General features: G+C 36.8%; 1 protein-coding gene across 4 annotated transcripts in view; it reads left to right on the forward strand.

The window, feature by feature from the left end:
* RAD18 (RAD18 E3 ubiquitin protein ligase) overlaps positions 1 to 17277 on the forward strand; it is a 110507-nt gene that overhangs the window by 53643 nt on the left and 39587 nt on the right. For all 4 annotated transcript variants that reach the window (XM_069084040.1, XM_069084037.1, XM_069084039.1 and 1 more), the window contains exons 9-11: positions 113 to 173; positions 4228 to 4365; positions 9229 to 9400. In XM_069084040.1, coding sequence (XP_068940141.1) covers positions 113 to 173; positions 4228 to 4365; positions 9229 to 9400 — 371 coding nt within the window. The remainder of the gene's footprint in view (positions 1 to 112; positions 174 to 4227; positions 4366 to 9228; positions 9401 to 17277) is intronic.

Below are 17277 nucleotides of genomic sequence, written 5' to 3' on the forward strand. Positions count from 1 at the left end.
TTACTTTGTTGTTGTTTTAAAACATTGCATTTGAGATTTTATAATATATGGCACTCATTTTGGTTTTCTGTCATTCTGTTTGCCTTTGCTAAGTTTTACTTAATGGTTTCAGGTGATGGTATTTACAAAGAACCAGACAGAAAAAGAAATAGATGATATTCACAGTAAATATCGTAAGTAATAGAATTTTATTTTTGTACAGTATGAACTTCGGTTACTTACTACTTCTTTGGTGCAATTTTCATTATTCATTTTAGCATAATTTCAAAAAAAGTGTTTAACTATAGACCTTCAATTTTAAAAAATGATATTGTACAGCTTTTTGTGAATCTTAGTCTTATGCTGAAGTGGATTTGATTTATTTAAAGTATTTACTTAGTTAAAGTTATCCTACTTCTCTTTGACTTTCTGTTCTATTAATAATGATGGCACTTTCCACTTCGTGCTCATCTCAAAGTACTTTGTGAATAAGTGTTCCAAGAATCTCTGTGAGAGAGAATTGGGTTGTTCTCATTTTGTTAAATAGTAAGAGATGAGGTGCCAAGAGACTTATATACAGCATGAACCTGAGAGAGTATATATTACAATATAATGAACATTTATTAGGGGTAAGGCACTGAGCTGTCTATTGGGAATACCGAGGCAAAAATGAAATAGTCCCTTTTCCAGAGAAGCTTATATTTTCCCTGAGGGTGGGAGAAGTATGAGCAGGGGATATAAAAGGCACATAGACAAGGAAATACAAGTAGGTACAAAGTGAGTACAAAGGGATTTCAGGAGGAAGAGAGCACCAAGGAAATGGGGTGGGAATCAGGGGAAGGCGGGGGGTACAAAGATTTCCAGGAGGTGGAAGTTAGGAGGAAATGCCTTCTAGGACTGTAAGGACAGAGTGTCTGCCCAGGCATGGAGGCAGGAAATAGAAGGCTTTATGTGAAATTAGCTATGTTGCCATTTTGATTGGAACAGAGAACACTTGCAAACTTTCAATTTTGTCCTTAGGCCATTCGATGACACTGTTTCTTAGACAAATCTCATTGCTACTATGTATTGCTCTCATATATTAAAAAAATACTTCTCATTTTATATGTATAGTCATCAGGCTAATTTTTATTTTAGTTTTTCAACTTTAGTATTTTTTTCCTTAATGGTCTTTGTCAGTATGTAGCCTTACCAGGGCTGCTTCCTCAATTGTTCTGTTACCAACAGCCTATCACATCTTATTTTGTGTTTTAGCTTCATTTTAATTTCAAATTTCTGTCTTCTAACTTGTAAACTCATTTTACTATTGCTTGCTTGCTAAAAGATATTTTGGTTTATTTTTTTTTTTTCTAGTTCTTGAAATTCAGTAGGGACAAATAGTAAAAGGGTCTCTTCGAGAGAGAAAAAAAGATGCACAAACAGTAAATACTGAGGCAGGGTGTGGGTAGGCGGATGGCATCAGGGCAGTTATGTGTCTTGGCTAAATATAGCAGAAAAGAGTTTCAGTGAATCACAGGTTGAACAAGAGTGAGTAGTGCTGCCCTGTTGCTAAGAAGCTGAGTATAATATATAATCCAGGGGTGTCTAAAAGCTTATATTAACTACAAGGTAATCTAGGCATTTACGGAAATACTGTGTCCTATTTTCTTCTTTCATTGCTTATAAGAAATGTGGAGGCCTTGATCAGTGGGCTAGAAAATAATGTTTAAAAGGAATTTAAAAGAACTAGAATTTTTTCTTTAAATCTAGGGAACAGATGAAATTGGGAACATTAGAAATGACCTAGATAACTGCAAATAATTGTTTTTAGAGATTAATACTCAATTTCAGCAAGGAAATTCACATTTTGCTATGCTACTATGCCTTGGAACCTAATTAGGTTCTAAGGCTGCCCTGGACTTAGGGAGTAAATCAATTTCTGCCCTGTATTTAGAGGGACCTTTGTAAAGAGAGCTATGGTCTCCTTGCTACAGTTTTGAGGATGCCAAACTTAATCTCTTCTCCAGAGTTGATCAGCATGTGTTTTTATCAGGAGACATTAACCTTAGTCATCATTTAGAAACAAATATAGTCTTTTAGTAAATAACTTCATCAGGGGGTTGACTTAAAAAAGTCTAACATAGGGGCGGCTAGGTGGCACAGTGAGTAAAGCAAGCGCTGGCCCTGGAGTCAGGAGGTCCTGAGTTCGGTTCCAGCCTCAGACACTTAACACCCACACAAAAAAAAACCTAGCCGTGAAACCTTGGGCAAGTTACTTAACCCCAATTGCCCTCCAAAAGGCAAAAAAAAAAGTCTAACATACTCACATTCTCCAAGACCTATCTATAATCCTAGTCTTTATGGTTTATAACAGCAATGATAGAAAACACTGATTTGACTTGTGAGTTGGCCCTATGTTGGAATGAAGGAAAGAGGATAGATTTGACTTTTTACCTTTTATTCTTTTGGCTAACTTTGGGGAGTTCCTAGAGAAATCTGAACTCAACCCAATTAATGTTATTTTTTAATCCTTTACATATCAAAGTAATTTTTAAAAAAATCAAGTCATTTTAGAATTGGAAAAAATGTTTTGTCATTGATAGGGAATTGGTTTAGAGAAAGACTCCTTGTCTCTAGGATAAAATAGATTCTTATGCTTTACTTTTAAAGCCCTTCACAATCTTAGGAATAGCCAAGAATGTAAAGGATTAATTGTTTATTTTATAAGCTATAGTAAAATAGTATCTAAAAAAAGAATCTATGATTTAAATTGGTGTAAGGAAATTCCCTACATTGATCTATTATACATTATTAGGTGGTATGGCCTAGGAAGTTGCCTAGGTACATACAGGGTAAGTGACTTGTCCATGTCACACAGCTAGGAAACCCAAGTCTTACTGACTCCAAACTCAGCATTCTGTTCCCTATGTCATACTGTTTTGGTCAGATAATTCCTTATCAAATCAGCATTATAAAATGTGATTAGAGAGAAATTAATTCCTTAATATATTTTATTAATGCCTTTTGTCTTTACATCACAGTTATTTTGGGGAATAGGTGAGGATATAGAAGGATTTACAGTGTAGAATACATGAGGAAATTCAGGAGGGATAGTTTCAATTTTCAGTAAAATGTCTTCATCCACTGAAAGAGGTGAACCAAAGGAATAGCAATAGGGGCTTAAACTCATCTTAGATCAACACCTTCATTTTACAGATGGGTACACAGAGGTTCAGGGGCATCCCAACAGTCACACTGTTAGTGAGCACAGTGCGTAGGAAAATAGGGTGTCTTGGCTTCTGATATGTTTCTAGGAGCTGGGATTGTTTATTGGAAAGAACTGGCTTTATTCTCCATGTGACCTTTGGCACATCACTTAACCTCTCTGGGTCTCAGTTTCTAAATTTGTAGATGAGATGATCTCTGAGGTCACATCTCAGTCTAGAGCTATGAGTCTCTGAAATTCTCTTCAGCTTGATTCTTCATGCCCCACACTTTCAGACACATTCTGGTGTTTTGAAACTCTAATCTCCTTTCCGCTTCTAATTCAAAGTCTATGACTTATAGAAATAAGAAGAGAGAAAGGAAAGGAAGAAATAATGGATAGATCCTTCAAAATGCCATTGCCCAGATGTTCTATATCCTTTGAGAATTTATTGGAAGTGATTCTTAAGTCACTGATCAGATTATTCTATTAGCCTGCTGTGGTTTGAAGCAGCAGAGTATAGTAGAGAAAGAACATTGGTCTTAGTAGGCCTTGGTTCAAATGCTGGCTTTAACACTTACCAACTTTGTGTTCAGGGAGAATTCATTTTATCTCTCTACACCTATTTGTTAAGTAGGCAAAATAATGCTTGTACTTTCTAGCTTAGAGAGAGAGTGGAGCATGGTGGGTAGGGTACTGGACTTCGGTTCATGGAAACTGGGTGCTGTTGTCACCTCTGACACTTCCAGGCCACACATTGGAACCTGGACCAGCCCTTTCAGCTCACTGGGTCTCAGCCAACTCAGTCACTAAGATGTTTTTATTAAGTTGTAAGTGGTTGCTATTTGTGGTAGTGGAGGTAATTTCCAGTTACAATCACAGATCCTTGACTACTGACAGCCTTAATTATGAGGTCGTTGTGAGAAAAGTGCTTTGCAGACCATAATGTACAATAAAAATTTGTTGTTAATGTAATGAATGTACTTTTGGATACATAGTGTATAAAGAGTGGGTAGTTGATTTTTTTTTTTATTTTTTGCTTTAAGAATATCTTTATCTTTTAGGTAAAGAACATCAGAATGAATTTAAACTTCTAGTGGAAGAAGTAAAAAACCGGTACAAGAAAACTGGCATACTAGTGACCAAAGAAATGAAGCAGGAGGTAGAGGAATCCATGGAAGAAATATTGCCAGTAACCATGGGTAAGAAACTGTCAAAGAAAAAAACAAGCAAAAATAAATACTACTTTGCCATTTATATGTAGCATAAAAAAGCTTAATTTGTAGGACATGATTTATTGCTAAAGGTACTAGTATAGCTTGCATTGAAAAGAAATTATTGTATTCTTGTTATAGAATAATGTAATTATTGTGGGGATTAAATATACTGCTGAAAAATCTCAAACTTCTATTTAATGTGCTGACAAGAAACACATTCTTTCATTTTTAAAAATTTACTCATTTTTTAGTTTCAGATTAATAATCTTCATTCTATTACCATGGCTTTGGCTAATGAACCAGACCAGATCATAAGATGTTATCTCAGAGTAATAAACTTGAAGAATAATAAATTGACTTTTGTTCAAATCTTGTCTCTGTCAATACCTCTATGACCTTGTGCAAGGCACTTAACCTCTCTCCACACAAATGTCCTTATTTCTAAAATGAAGGGATTGAATCAGAGCCTTCGAGGTCCCTTCTAGATATAATAATGGGGTTCTATTTTCTAGCAAGTTAAAAATGTTTGTTTTCTCATATGTTCGTTAAGTTTCTTTGTAGCCCAGAACTGGACTTAGGAATAGTTTGGGAGTGTATAAAACCATGTATGACATGATTTAAGTACAAGCATAAATACATGAATTAAGTACAACCTTTTAATTCCTATAAGTCTTTGACCGTTCTTTTGTCCTCAAGAAATTTATGAAAGTTCATTTGAGGGTCAGAAGACTTCATCATCACTGAAGTGCTCAAATTCTCTTAGGCCATAATGTTTAAAGTTGAATTTCTGTGTGTTTGGCTGGAATAAGTCTGTCAGTTCATTTGCATTTACTTGTCTAATTGACTTCTGAGATTCAAGCTTATTTGTAGATTTTTCATTGCCTTTACCAAAACACCAAACAAATAAGCCCAAAAACCGATCATCTGGATTGGCAATCTTTGAAATGCTGGATTTAGAGTCAAGAAGACCTGAGCTCTCTCTTTTTTTTTTTTGCCTTTTTTTTTGAGGGCAATTGGGGTTAAGTGACTTGCCCAAGGTCACATGGCTAGTTTTTGTGTTAAGTGTCTGAGGCCGGATTTGAACTCAGATCCTCCTGACTCCAGGGCTGGTGCTTTATTCACTATGCATCCTAGATGCCCCAAGACCCGAGTCCTAATATGGCCTCAGACACTTACTAGCTGTGAAACCCAGGGCAAGTCACTTAACCTCTGCCTTAATTTGCTTATCTGTAAAATGGAGATAGTAGCACCTACCTCCCAGAGTTGTTATGGAGATAAAATGAGTAATATTGTAAAGTACTATATAAACTTTAAAGCACTAGATAAATATTATTATTAGCTATTATTTCATGAAACATCAGACTGGATAAGAACATCTAGTCTATTACCATTATTTTACAGAGCAAGGAACTGAGGCTGAGACAGCTAAAATACTTAATTCAGAACACAGAACTAAGAACTGCGAAAACCAGAATTAACCTTTGACATCCTGACTCCAGGTTAATTGCTTTTTTCATTAGCCCATGCTGCTTCCCACTTTGATGCCTTTTTGCAGGGTGAATGCTGCCTTGTGCTTCATTCACTTGGTGTGCTGGGTATACCTGATAGGTTTCTCTTTTAGAATAGAAGCACTACTGGGGCAGGTAGGTGGCACAGTGAACTGGCTGTGGGGTCTGGAGACCTGAGTTCAAATGTGGCCTCAGACATTTGATACTTACCAGCTGTGTGACCTTAGGCAAGTCACTTAACTCCAATTGCCTTGCCTTTCACCCCCCCGCCCTTCAAATAGAAGCACTGGGAGGAAGGGCTTTATTCATTGGTTTCACCATTTGGACCCTTTACCAGTATACATTAAGAGAATCAGTTAATTTTATATTAGTAGTGATAGTTCAAAACCATTGAGGCAGCTTTTAGTTAGTGCTTTTCTTTGTTGAAATTGTAGAGTTTTTTGGTATTTGATGTTCTCCCAGTGTAATAAACTTTCATTATTTCTAAAAAATCTTGAGTTTGTGGACTCTGGCTGGAGTTTTTAGGAGTGATTTTTCTTGACATATCAATAATTACTTTCTTTCAGAAGCTTTCCCAGCTCAACAAATCCTTGGAAATCTATGTCATGATGCTCTTTATTAAAGTGTGTGAAAACTCTTTTTTGTGTGTGATGAAAATGTCCTTAAAGATGAGCTTCATACCTTATTAGCACATACGGAAATTTCAGAAAGCACTATATAAACTTGCATGTATAGTATTTAAACTTTCTGTAGTTAGCTGAGATGTTGAGATAGTGCCTGAGCGGCCACTTTAAGGTTCTTCTTCATTGGAGGAACTGTAGCTATTGGAGACAAAGGTTATCCTTAGGCCTCCAGGCCTCACACCCTTTGCTTCTTTCTTTTCCATTTTTTTTCTTCAGTTAATGCCTGCCTTAATTTTTGCACAGTTTTTATTAAGTTTTTCTTTTGAATCATATTGACAACTTCTTTCCTTTTGAGGAAACTTCCTCACTAAATACTTAGCAAAGGGACTTAGGGTCATTTTTTTAACCCTTTTTGAGTGGAGGAATCTTCCAAAGCTTTTATTTCTGGAGTCTTCACTCTGCCTAATTGAAAATATATCTCAGAGTTGGTTACTTCTGAGAGTACCAACTGAATTCTGAGTTATATTCTTAGAGAACCTCCAAGAGATGTAAAGGAGAATCTTACCTGGATACTTTTCTTTATTCATGTTTTCAGACTTTCTTCCACACTATTAACTGTTATTTAATATAGTGGCTTTGTCTGCTATTTATGAGATCTAGAAAACTTGGTATGTGGCAAAAGTAATGGGGAGTTGGACTCAGTTATTAGGTGTGTCATACTGTTAGTCAAGTTTTCATCAATGACAGCTATCATGGTTTTCTAGCTTAGGGGTTTGAATTGTTGCCCATTTGATCTATTTATTAATTATATTTTTTCTCTTGTCTGTTAAATGTACTTTTGTAATGGGAATGTAAATTTTAAAGATCTTCCCTGCCTAAAAGTGGCTAAAGTGCACCTGGAGCCTGGGGTGGGAAGCTTGTTTTTCAGTAGACACTTTTTGATTGGCCAGTGGGTCCAGAAGGTTGTTACATTCTCTGAGCCAGGAGAAGGCTATATAAACCCTGATTTGAGGCTTTGTTTTGGGGCTCACTTTGAGAAGTGTTCTGTGATTTGATCAGATGAAACTCTGGGATGCCGTTGTTGAGAGTCCCCTGGCTTTGAAAAAATCCAGATATTGATTTGGTTTGGATGTTGGTTGGACAGTTTGGAAACTGTCTACTTGATCTGTTTCTCTGTCTTGATAATTCTGTTTGTATATTCTGAAGTTCGGGGTGCTGACCTTTTTCCCCTGAACTAGGTAAACGATACATATTTGACTGATTAAAGTAAGCTTGTTAACCCATTTTGAGTTGCTTTCCTTTATCAAAGAAGATCCAAGAACCTGTATTGGCAGCCACCCTGGGGACGCTGGGGTGCTTGCTGCTACAACTTTTAAAAAAGCAATCCTCAAAATATGTAAGTTTTCCTTAGGAATGTTATTATTCCAGAAGCTTCGTTGGAAGAATATGATCTTTTTGATGGGATGTAATTCATTTTTCAGTGATTCATCTTATTTTAAGATTCAGGCATTATAAATAATAACACTGTAGTACCTTCTTTTTTTCCATGTAGTAAACAAAAAGAAGATTGGAGTGAAGGTGAAAAAAATGACATCTAGTTTACAAAGGACCAGGAGGCCTCTGAAACATGAGAGAGGCTGTGTGGCATGATGGGGAAAAGTGCCAGGCATAGCCTGGGTTCAAATTCACCCTCTTATACTTAACTGTGGGAAAGTCATATAAGTTTTCAGGGCAGATGGAACAGATCATGCCTTGTAGCATCTTCCTCCAAGGTCATTTATAAGGTTCTACTGGAGATCTGTGTGAGGTGAGGTCTGGAAAACACTTTCTACACTTTATATAAAATGTTGTCAGTATATGTAAATATAAAGTTAGGGTTGACTTCACCTCACCTGTTTAGCATAGCTACCTTTGTCATATGAGAACACATCTTAGTTGGTCAATCAAAGACTAGACTAAATGCAAAATGTCCTTGAAAATCATTGGAGGAATTGCCCAGGAGTCTGTTCTGACTTTGTGAGGAATGTAGTAATGCCCCATGGGGCCTGTAGGAAGCTTGCTCTTTCAGTTCAGTTGGTTTTTGACTGTTTGCAAACAATGTTAGAGACAATGGAGACCTGAGCTGGAAAGAGGGAACAGCAGAGGGACAGCTGTCAAAAGCAAAAAGTAGAATTCATCTGTGACAGGGATGGAGAGACTGATAAGGGCCTTGGGCTCTGCATTCAGAGGTATGGGTACATTTATGTACCTGTTCAGGGACTGGTAGACATTTTTGGAAAAGATCTGGTGGCCATTTTGGGAAAAGATCTACCCAGTGTCCCCTCCTGATTCCTGGCAGTCAGTGAACACTAGAATGTATTTTATTTCTTCTTTGCCTGGATATTTCTGATGACCTGTATTTTGCCTCAGTCATAAAAAAGCCAATTGTTAGAGAGAAATATAAATGTAAATTAAGTCAGAGAGCCAAACCTCTGCCTAAATATCAGTAATTTTCCTAACTGCAGGCTCAAGCAACTGTGATTGTACTCTTCACTTTTTGTTTAATATAAACTCCCTAACGGAGTAGAGGAGAGAACCATATGAACTCCAAGGGCCATTATATTGCCTCTAAGCTTAAAAGGAGCTAATTGTTTTTTCAGGGTATTACACTAAGAAAGAGTTTAATTATTTTTTTTTAAATATAACATTTATTCATGATTTTTAATTTTCCTTTTTAGGAGAAGAGGATAGTAAACCAATACTCACAGATCCAAGCTCACCTACAGTCCTGTTACCCCAATCAAAGGTGGAATCCCAGGTAGAGATGGAACAAGATCGAATAGATGACCCTTCTAATTTATCTGAAGTTCAGGAAATACCTCTGTTCACTACATCAGATTCAGGAAGCAGGTAATTATAGTATATATTATGATTTTCTTGTAAATTTCTGTCTTCATTTCTATTCATAGGATAGCTGTTTAGGAAAGGATTTGAGGTAAAATCCAGCTCTCTGCTATTAGTAGTTCCTCAATAACTTATTACTTTTGATGACATTCTAAGACCTTTCATTTCCATGTGTGATATTTATTTAATATTAAGGCAGAAATTGGATGGTTGCAGTCAGTGATTCCAGAGGGTAATTCTGGTTTCCCCCCTAACTCCTGAGACTAGAGGAAGGCAAGGGGAGAATAGTATAGGGAGTGATAATGAACACTATTTGGCTCAACGAGGGTTTGCGAGGAAGTAAAAATTTACCTTATACAATGGTTTATAATTATTTTGATAGGTACATTATTTTATCATGTGGGTGGTCTCATCAGCAAATAGTAGGTCAACAATCATTTTGAGCAGGTCTGTACAACCTGCAGCCCATGGGCTACTTGTGGCACACCAGAGGAATTTGAATAACCTCGAAAAATGTTTTCTTCTACACTTTTTATGGGCTGTAAGTAACCTATGGGCCACAGGTCTGATTTTTGGAGCTTCATAGACCTTTAAAAAGAATCATGCTTCTCAACTTGGGTGATTTTTCACCATGTCTTTCCTGTAATCATCCATGGAAGATCCATCCACTTTTGGAGGCTGATTCTGTTTTTGTTATTATCTTGGAACTGCCAGAAGACCATTTGGGCTCTCCATATGTATCTGATAGTGAACAGCTTTGATAATTTTCCATTTAGACATCTTTGTGATAATGCTTTCATGCGATTTCTTTTTTTTAATATTCCTACCCCCCCCGCCAATTACATGTTAAAACAATTTTTAACATTAGTTTTTGTTTTAAAGTTTTGAGTTCCAAATTCTTTCCTTTCTTCCCTTCCTCCCTTCCCCCTCCCTAAGACAGTAAGCAATCAGATACAGGTTATACATGTTCAATCATGTAAAGCATTTCCATATTAGTCACTTTGTATAAGGATTCTCAAATAACAGAAAAACTATGAAAGAGTGAAAAATAGCATGCTTCTCATGCTATTTCTTTCACCCAGGTCATCGCTGGTGACATACTAGTGCCTACTTATCCCTTTGTAATTTTGATTCTTCATTAGTATTAGTATTCCATGCTTCTCACCCATGTATCAACATTAGGAGGGAATATTAATAATATAAAGATAGGCTTTGTGTAAAGGAGCTGATGAGATCCATGACAGTTCTGCACAATTTCCCAAATGAAATCAATCCTAATCTCTTACTTCCTAATTAATTCTCTGTTTAGTTTATTGTTCATCTGCAGTGCCTATCTAGGATTTATATTGATGGGCCTACTCATCTAACTATATGTCATTTTCTTGACAATGTGTATTTTGCATTTGACTTGTTTTTTCACTGTGGATGGCTAAGCCAGTGTCTTTCACATTCCTATGGGTTTCATTGAAAAGAATTTGTAATGTTCCAAGACGTAGTTCAATTGTCAGTACAATTGTCAGCCTGTTAATAGGAGTATTTAGAGAGTCTCACCATCAGTAGGGAATGCTTTTATTTGGACTCTACATAAGCTCTCTCTGATGGGCAAACACCTTAAATGAGTATAGGTGACCTTCTTTTCTATGTTGTTATTATCACTGGATTGTTACCTCTTTATTTACACACACACACACACACACACACACACACACACAGAGCTTCCTTTTATAATTTTTATTCCTACAGGATTCCTGTCTGAGGAGAACCTTCAAGGATACATTTTATTTTACCAAATCATTAAAAAAAAAATCACTAGAGTGGGGTCTTATAGTCTGTATGTTTCTTAGTTGTACAATCAGAGATGTGTCTGCTATAGAAAAACTATCTGCAAAAATTCTAATTGTTCCCTTTTCATATTTTCACTGGAGGTATAAGTGCATTTCATTCTCTTAGAATTTTTTTTTTTAATAAAAATGAGAAGATAGGGATAAGGTTGGTAGGTGCTGGTGTATTTGTTTATTTGTTGGTCGAATTCTTTTTTGGTAGAAAGCATTCTTCATGATCTTTTCTATTCTTTGGGAATCTCTCTCTATTTAAAATACCTTGAAAATCTTTTTTTGTGTGTTTTGCCTTTAAAATTATATTACTCCCTGAGTGGATTTTATCTATTTGGTCAGTTCATCATGCAGACTACAAATATTACAAAGCAGAAGTCATTAAAAAGGTAGTCAGATGTGTAAAGCTGAAAGGAAAATTTTTTGAGGAAAGTGAGGAAAATTGAAGATGAGGCAGAAACTGGAATTTTCATGGGAGCCATATAATCTCTATTCAAAATAGATAAAATTAATTGTAACAGATGCCTTAGAATAATAAACCATGCATCAAATTGGAAAAATACTTTTAGTTCAGGAGTATATGCTCAGTAGCTTGCTACTTTTTCAAGGTTCCTGGCATACTCAGGATGAAAAGCTCATAAAAAAATCAAATTTTAGGGAGGAAAATCATGGGGAGCATTACTTAATTTGTCTAAAGTTCAGAAAACAAAAAGAATGTTATAATCTTATATTTTCTGAGGGACTGTCACTTGGTAATATTAGATTTCTTGAAGAATTTGGGGCCAGTGTATAGTTGCTATAGTTTTCACTCAGACTTCAATATATTTCTATAGCTCCTTTTTTTAAAAAAAAATTATTATGTGAGTATGATTATTTCCTCCACAGTACAATGGAAAGACTAGGGACTTTTGAATCAGAGGCCTTCGGTTCAAATTCTGGCTTAGGTACTCACTACCTTTGGGACCTTGGATAACTCACTTAACTTACGCGGGCCTCAGTTTCCTCATCTGTAAAGTGAGGGGGTTGGAGTAGATACCTGTTTTCCCAAACCAGAAACTAAGCCCTGGAAGACTTAACACATTCTGTTTAATACCTGGTGCATTTTATCTCCCTTTCCCCTTCATCCCATTGTACTGACTGTGATGGTGGTTTTCTATCTTCCACTATACCTGGGGCCTGGGCTCCAGCTATCCTCCACTTTACTTTCTGACTTTTTCTTCCCCAGATACTAGGCTGCTCACTTGTAGCCTTGCTCTCGTCCCTTCCAGCTCTGAAAACTGGAACGGATGTGTTGGTCTACTCCCCTATTACTCTATTCATCATACTATTCACAATAAAAATAACCCTTCTTGCTGACCTTTCCTATGTTGTATTATCCCTCCACATTAAAATTTTAGTAAGTGCCTTGTGGGCAGGAGTTGTCTTGCTTTTGTATTTGTAGAGCATTTATCAAGAGCTCACAATGGAGATTGTGCCTTCATACTAGATGACCCTGGAGGTCTTTTCTAGTTCACGATCATAAATCTGTGATATCACCAACATTGCAGCCCCTTAGTAGCCTAGTAGATAATCTTCGAGGATTACCATAGTTGAAAAGTGCACTGCCCTGTGCTCATGATGAGCCTCTCTGTTCTTAACCAGACTAGGACCTTTCTTGAAACTTTTCCATCTTGTGAGATCTTCTGGAGCTCACTCTGCCAACAGAGCTATGACCCAGGTTCTTTACTAGAGGATCTTCGCCTGGTTTAACACCTGATCTCGGGCAAATACTTTGCTTCTAAGGACTTTTAGTTTATTCATCTGTAGAATGAGGAGCCTGAACTAGATGATCTCTAAGCTTCCTTCAGCGGTAAGCACACGTGAATACAGAAGAAAATTCTCCATTTTGTTTTACTCACCACAATTAACTTTTTCAAGCTGTAATATATAATGTGGCATGTGTTCAGCTTAAAGAGTGACCCTGTTATCATCACATGACCCATCCATTCCGAATTGTTGCTCTTGTGAAGTTGTCTGTCTTAACTTGTTTCCTTTCTTTTAGGTAAATGCCTGTTTTAGGATTTAAATTGTTAAAGTATTTGCTATCTTTTAAAGCATAAATACTGAAGTGATTAACAAACTGATAAGAATGTTATTTATTGCTGAAACATTTGGCCACGTGATGGATGATTCCCTGGGGTTGGAGGCACTTGCCTAAACTTCAGTAAATGACTTAATTGTTCTATTTAAGTAGGAAAAGAGAACTTTTGTTTTCCAATTTTGGCAAGCAAAACACTTCTCCTTATTGACAGCTGAATTATTGAAAAAAAAAGTACTTTTTATTGTGATTGTGTAGGGAAAGCATTTGTGCCATCTACCTATAGAGAGGAGGGATTAAAAAGTAGCCCTGTCTGTAAAGATAGAATTTTTATTATAAAAAGAGAGTTAAGCTATTGTCTGAAGAGAGGTAGTTGAATTATGAATCTGGCATATTTTAAAAGATAAGATTGATATATGCACATTGATTTGTCTCTGTTGCATAAGGAACAAAAGTTTGTCAAGAGAGAGAAGATAGGGAGGGGCATTGATGGAATAAAAAATTTTAATTAAAATTACATTGTCACTATTTATTCTTTGTGACTTGAGGTAGCTCAGAACACGATGCTAATTGAGGCCAGATATGTAAGCATAATCTCCATGTAGGGCAGTCATTTAACTTCATTCTGTTAAATGAATATAGATTATATCTCTAACTTCTACCAGTTATACCACAAGTATAAAGAAATTGGTCACAGTGAAGAACTACATAACAAAGTGTGGGTTGCTGTTTCCCCAAATTAGGAAAAAGCCATCCAAGTATACATTTTGCTAATGGTTCAGTTATAGACTCTTTGTGTGTAAATGGAATCATTTACATGCATAGTGTAAGGAAACAGTTTGTGACAATCACAGAAAGGTGATTTTTCATTGCTCTTAGTTGTCATTGGCAAGATTCTTGCCAGAGTCCTTCTTAATTGGGTGATCCTTCACCTGGAAGATGGTCATGTATCTCAGAGCCAGTGTGGCTTCAGAAAGGACTGGGAAATGGTTGATGTGGTGTTTGCTGCCTGACAACTCCAGGAGAAATGTCAGAAGCAGAACAGAACACATAATCAATGAGCGTTGACCTGACCAAGGCTTGTGGAAGATCACAGCAAAATTTGGTTGTCCAGAGAAGTTCATTGGTATTGTATACCAGTTTCATGATGGTATGCTTGCATGGGTTCTGGATAAAGGACGATGCTCTCACACTTTCCCAGTTACCAGGGGAATAAAGCAAGGCTGTGTTCTTGCTCTCATGCTTTTTAGCATGATGTTTTCTGCAATGCTGTTAGATGCCTTCAATGGGGGCAAAAATGGCATCGGGGTCAGCTAATGCACTGATGGTAAACTATTTAACTTGAAAAGGCTACAGGAGAGTTGGTCCTTGACTTTTTGTTTGCAGATGATTGTGCACTCAGTGCAGCCTCTGAGACTGAGATACAAGAGAATATGGACTGATTTTCTGCTGCTTCTTCTAATTTTGGCCTGACAACTCTAGAAATAACATTCTCCACAAGCCAGCACCACGCCATCCATATGTAGAAGAGCCATCGTTTATGTGAAATGGAGAAATTTTGAATGCTGTGGATAAGTTCACTTACCTTGGCAGTATACTTTCCAGGGATATATACATAGATGATGAGAATGACACATGCATGCATTGACAGAGCTAGGTCAGTGTTTATGAAGCTCCAAAGGAAAGTGTGGGAAAGAAGAATTGCCTACTAAACTGAAGATCTACAGAGCAATTGTGCTGACTTCCGTGTTGTGTGTCTATGAAACTTGGGCACCAGACCAGAAAATTGAGTCACTTCCATTTGAATTGTCTTGGGAAGGTTCTGAAGATCACCTGGCAAGATAACATACTGGACACTGAGGTTCTCTCTTGAGCTAAACTGCCAAGCATTCAGACTCTATTGTAGAGAACACAACTTTGATGGGCTGGTCACGTTGTCTGAATGCCAAATGTAAAAGCCTTTTCATCACACAAGGCATTCACATGGAAGTCAGAAGAAGCGATACAAGGACATTTTCAAGGTCTTTATAGAACTTTAGTATCAATTGTGAGACATAGGAGATGCTGGCACAGGCCTGCCTAGGATGGCATGCCCATATCAAAGAAGGAACTATGTTCTATGAGTAAAGCAGAATTGTAGTAGCTGAAAAGAAATGTGAGATAAACAAATCTAAAGACATCCCAAATATCCCTATGAATTATCTGTGCCTGTTGTGCTGTACAGCCTTCTGATCTCTTGTTGATCTGATCAGCCATAATTGAACATGGTACCTTGATTCCAATATCCTGATGTCATTTTGGTCCTCTTCAAGTATGAAGAATGATCAGCAACATGAATGGCAGCATTTACATGCATAATGTTGGAGAAGGTACTTTGACAGGAAGGATAAGTCTATCTGGTAGCTAGATGGTGAGGCATGCATGCTTTCCTCTAGTATTTTTCCTTCCTTCAAAAAAAAAAAAGAATATTTGAAAGAAAAATTTGACTACGATGAGAGAAGAGATATAAGTGGAAACTAGGAATACCACATAAAGGAGTTGGACAATTTGAGTAGCTAATATTGGGGGGATGTTGTAATCTTTCCCTAACTTTTTGGGAAACTAAGGAAAGATGGAAAAGAAGTATTAAATAAACATGCTATATAGCTCTCCTAAGGAAACAATAGATGATACCTAAACATTATCAGACTTGTAGGAAAATTGCTTCAGTGACTAAAAGGAGGATAGATTGGAGACAAAGGCAGGCTATTGCAATAGTTCAGGTGTGAGGTGATGAGGATCTGCACCAGAGTGATGGCAGTGTCAGAGGAGAGAAGAGGGCATTTTTGAGAGATGTTGCAAAGGTAAAATTGGCAGGCTTTGGCGACAGATTGATTGTAAGTAAGAGATAGTGAGGAATCCAGGATGACTACTGTGTTTAAGCCTGAGGGATTGGGAGATAGAAAAGGAATAGAGATTAGGGGGAAAGATAATGTGTTTGGTTATACATATGTTGAATTTAAGATGTCTACTGGATATCTAGTTTGAGATGTGTGAAAGGCGGTTGTAGATGCAAATTCCCAAACTGTACAATTAGAGATGAGCTGATGTGAGGTTTTTTCTGAAAAGGAGAGAGCTAGATGATTTGGAGAGTATCCCGAGTGCTATAAAAACACACACAAAAGCCACAAAAGCACAAAAAAAGCCACAAAAGCCAGCTTATCCAAGGAGAGAGGAAGACGAGAAGAACAGAGTTACTTGATTCACAACTCAAGATTACTGTGGCAGCTATTTATTGACCTAAAAACAACAGTAGAGAAATCATTTATCTTTCTGGGATATCTATATAATACATAATACAATTTTCCAAGACTTAATTATACAAATAACATCTGTCCACTTCTGGTAATTCATGTAGGTACAAATGATACTTTTAAGAGAAATCTAAAAAGTATTGTCAATGCTATTAAGACTTGGGCCAGACACTAAAGATCATGGGTCCATAGACTGTGTTTTCCTCATTGTTGCCCATTGAAGACAAGGGATTCAGAAGAGAACAAATAATTTGGGAAGTGAATAGCCAGTTCAGAATGTGGGATTATAGATTTAGCCCAATGCCTTATATTTTAAAGATCTTTTTGGATCTGGGAATCATATTCAGATTTCTTGATGATAGTTTATAATACAAAATAGAAAAATTACTGGCCAGAGATGAAGTATGCTGACAAAAGGTGGTAATTATATATTTGCCCTATTCCTGCAAACCAAATCAAAAGGTTTTTAGTTAAAAAGAATGGGAAAGTGAAAAGGTGTGTATGTCTGTCTCTTAAGTTAAAAATTACAGAGATTAGTCATGAAAGAATTGCTCTTGTTAAATTCCAGAAATTCATAAGAGACAGAATCCTAGAAAAGACCCATTAGTAAAGTCAGAGGCCCCAAAGGTCTATACCCCAATACTCAAAAGTTTAGACAACAAATCTGGAACAGGAGGTGTT

This window comes from Petaurus breviceps, unplaced genomic scaffold, assembly GCF_028583685.1.
Source record: "Petaurus breviceps papuanus isolate PSGF00001 unplaced genomic scaffold, PetGlider_PUasm1.0 174, whole genome shotgun sequence".
Classification (NCBI taxonomy): domain Eukaryota; kingdom Metazoa; phylum Chordata; class Mammalia; order Diprotodontia; family Petauridae; genus Petaurus; species Petaurus breviceps.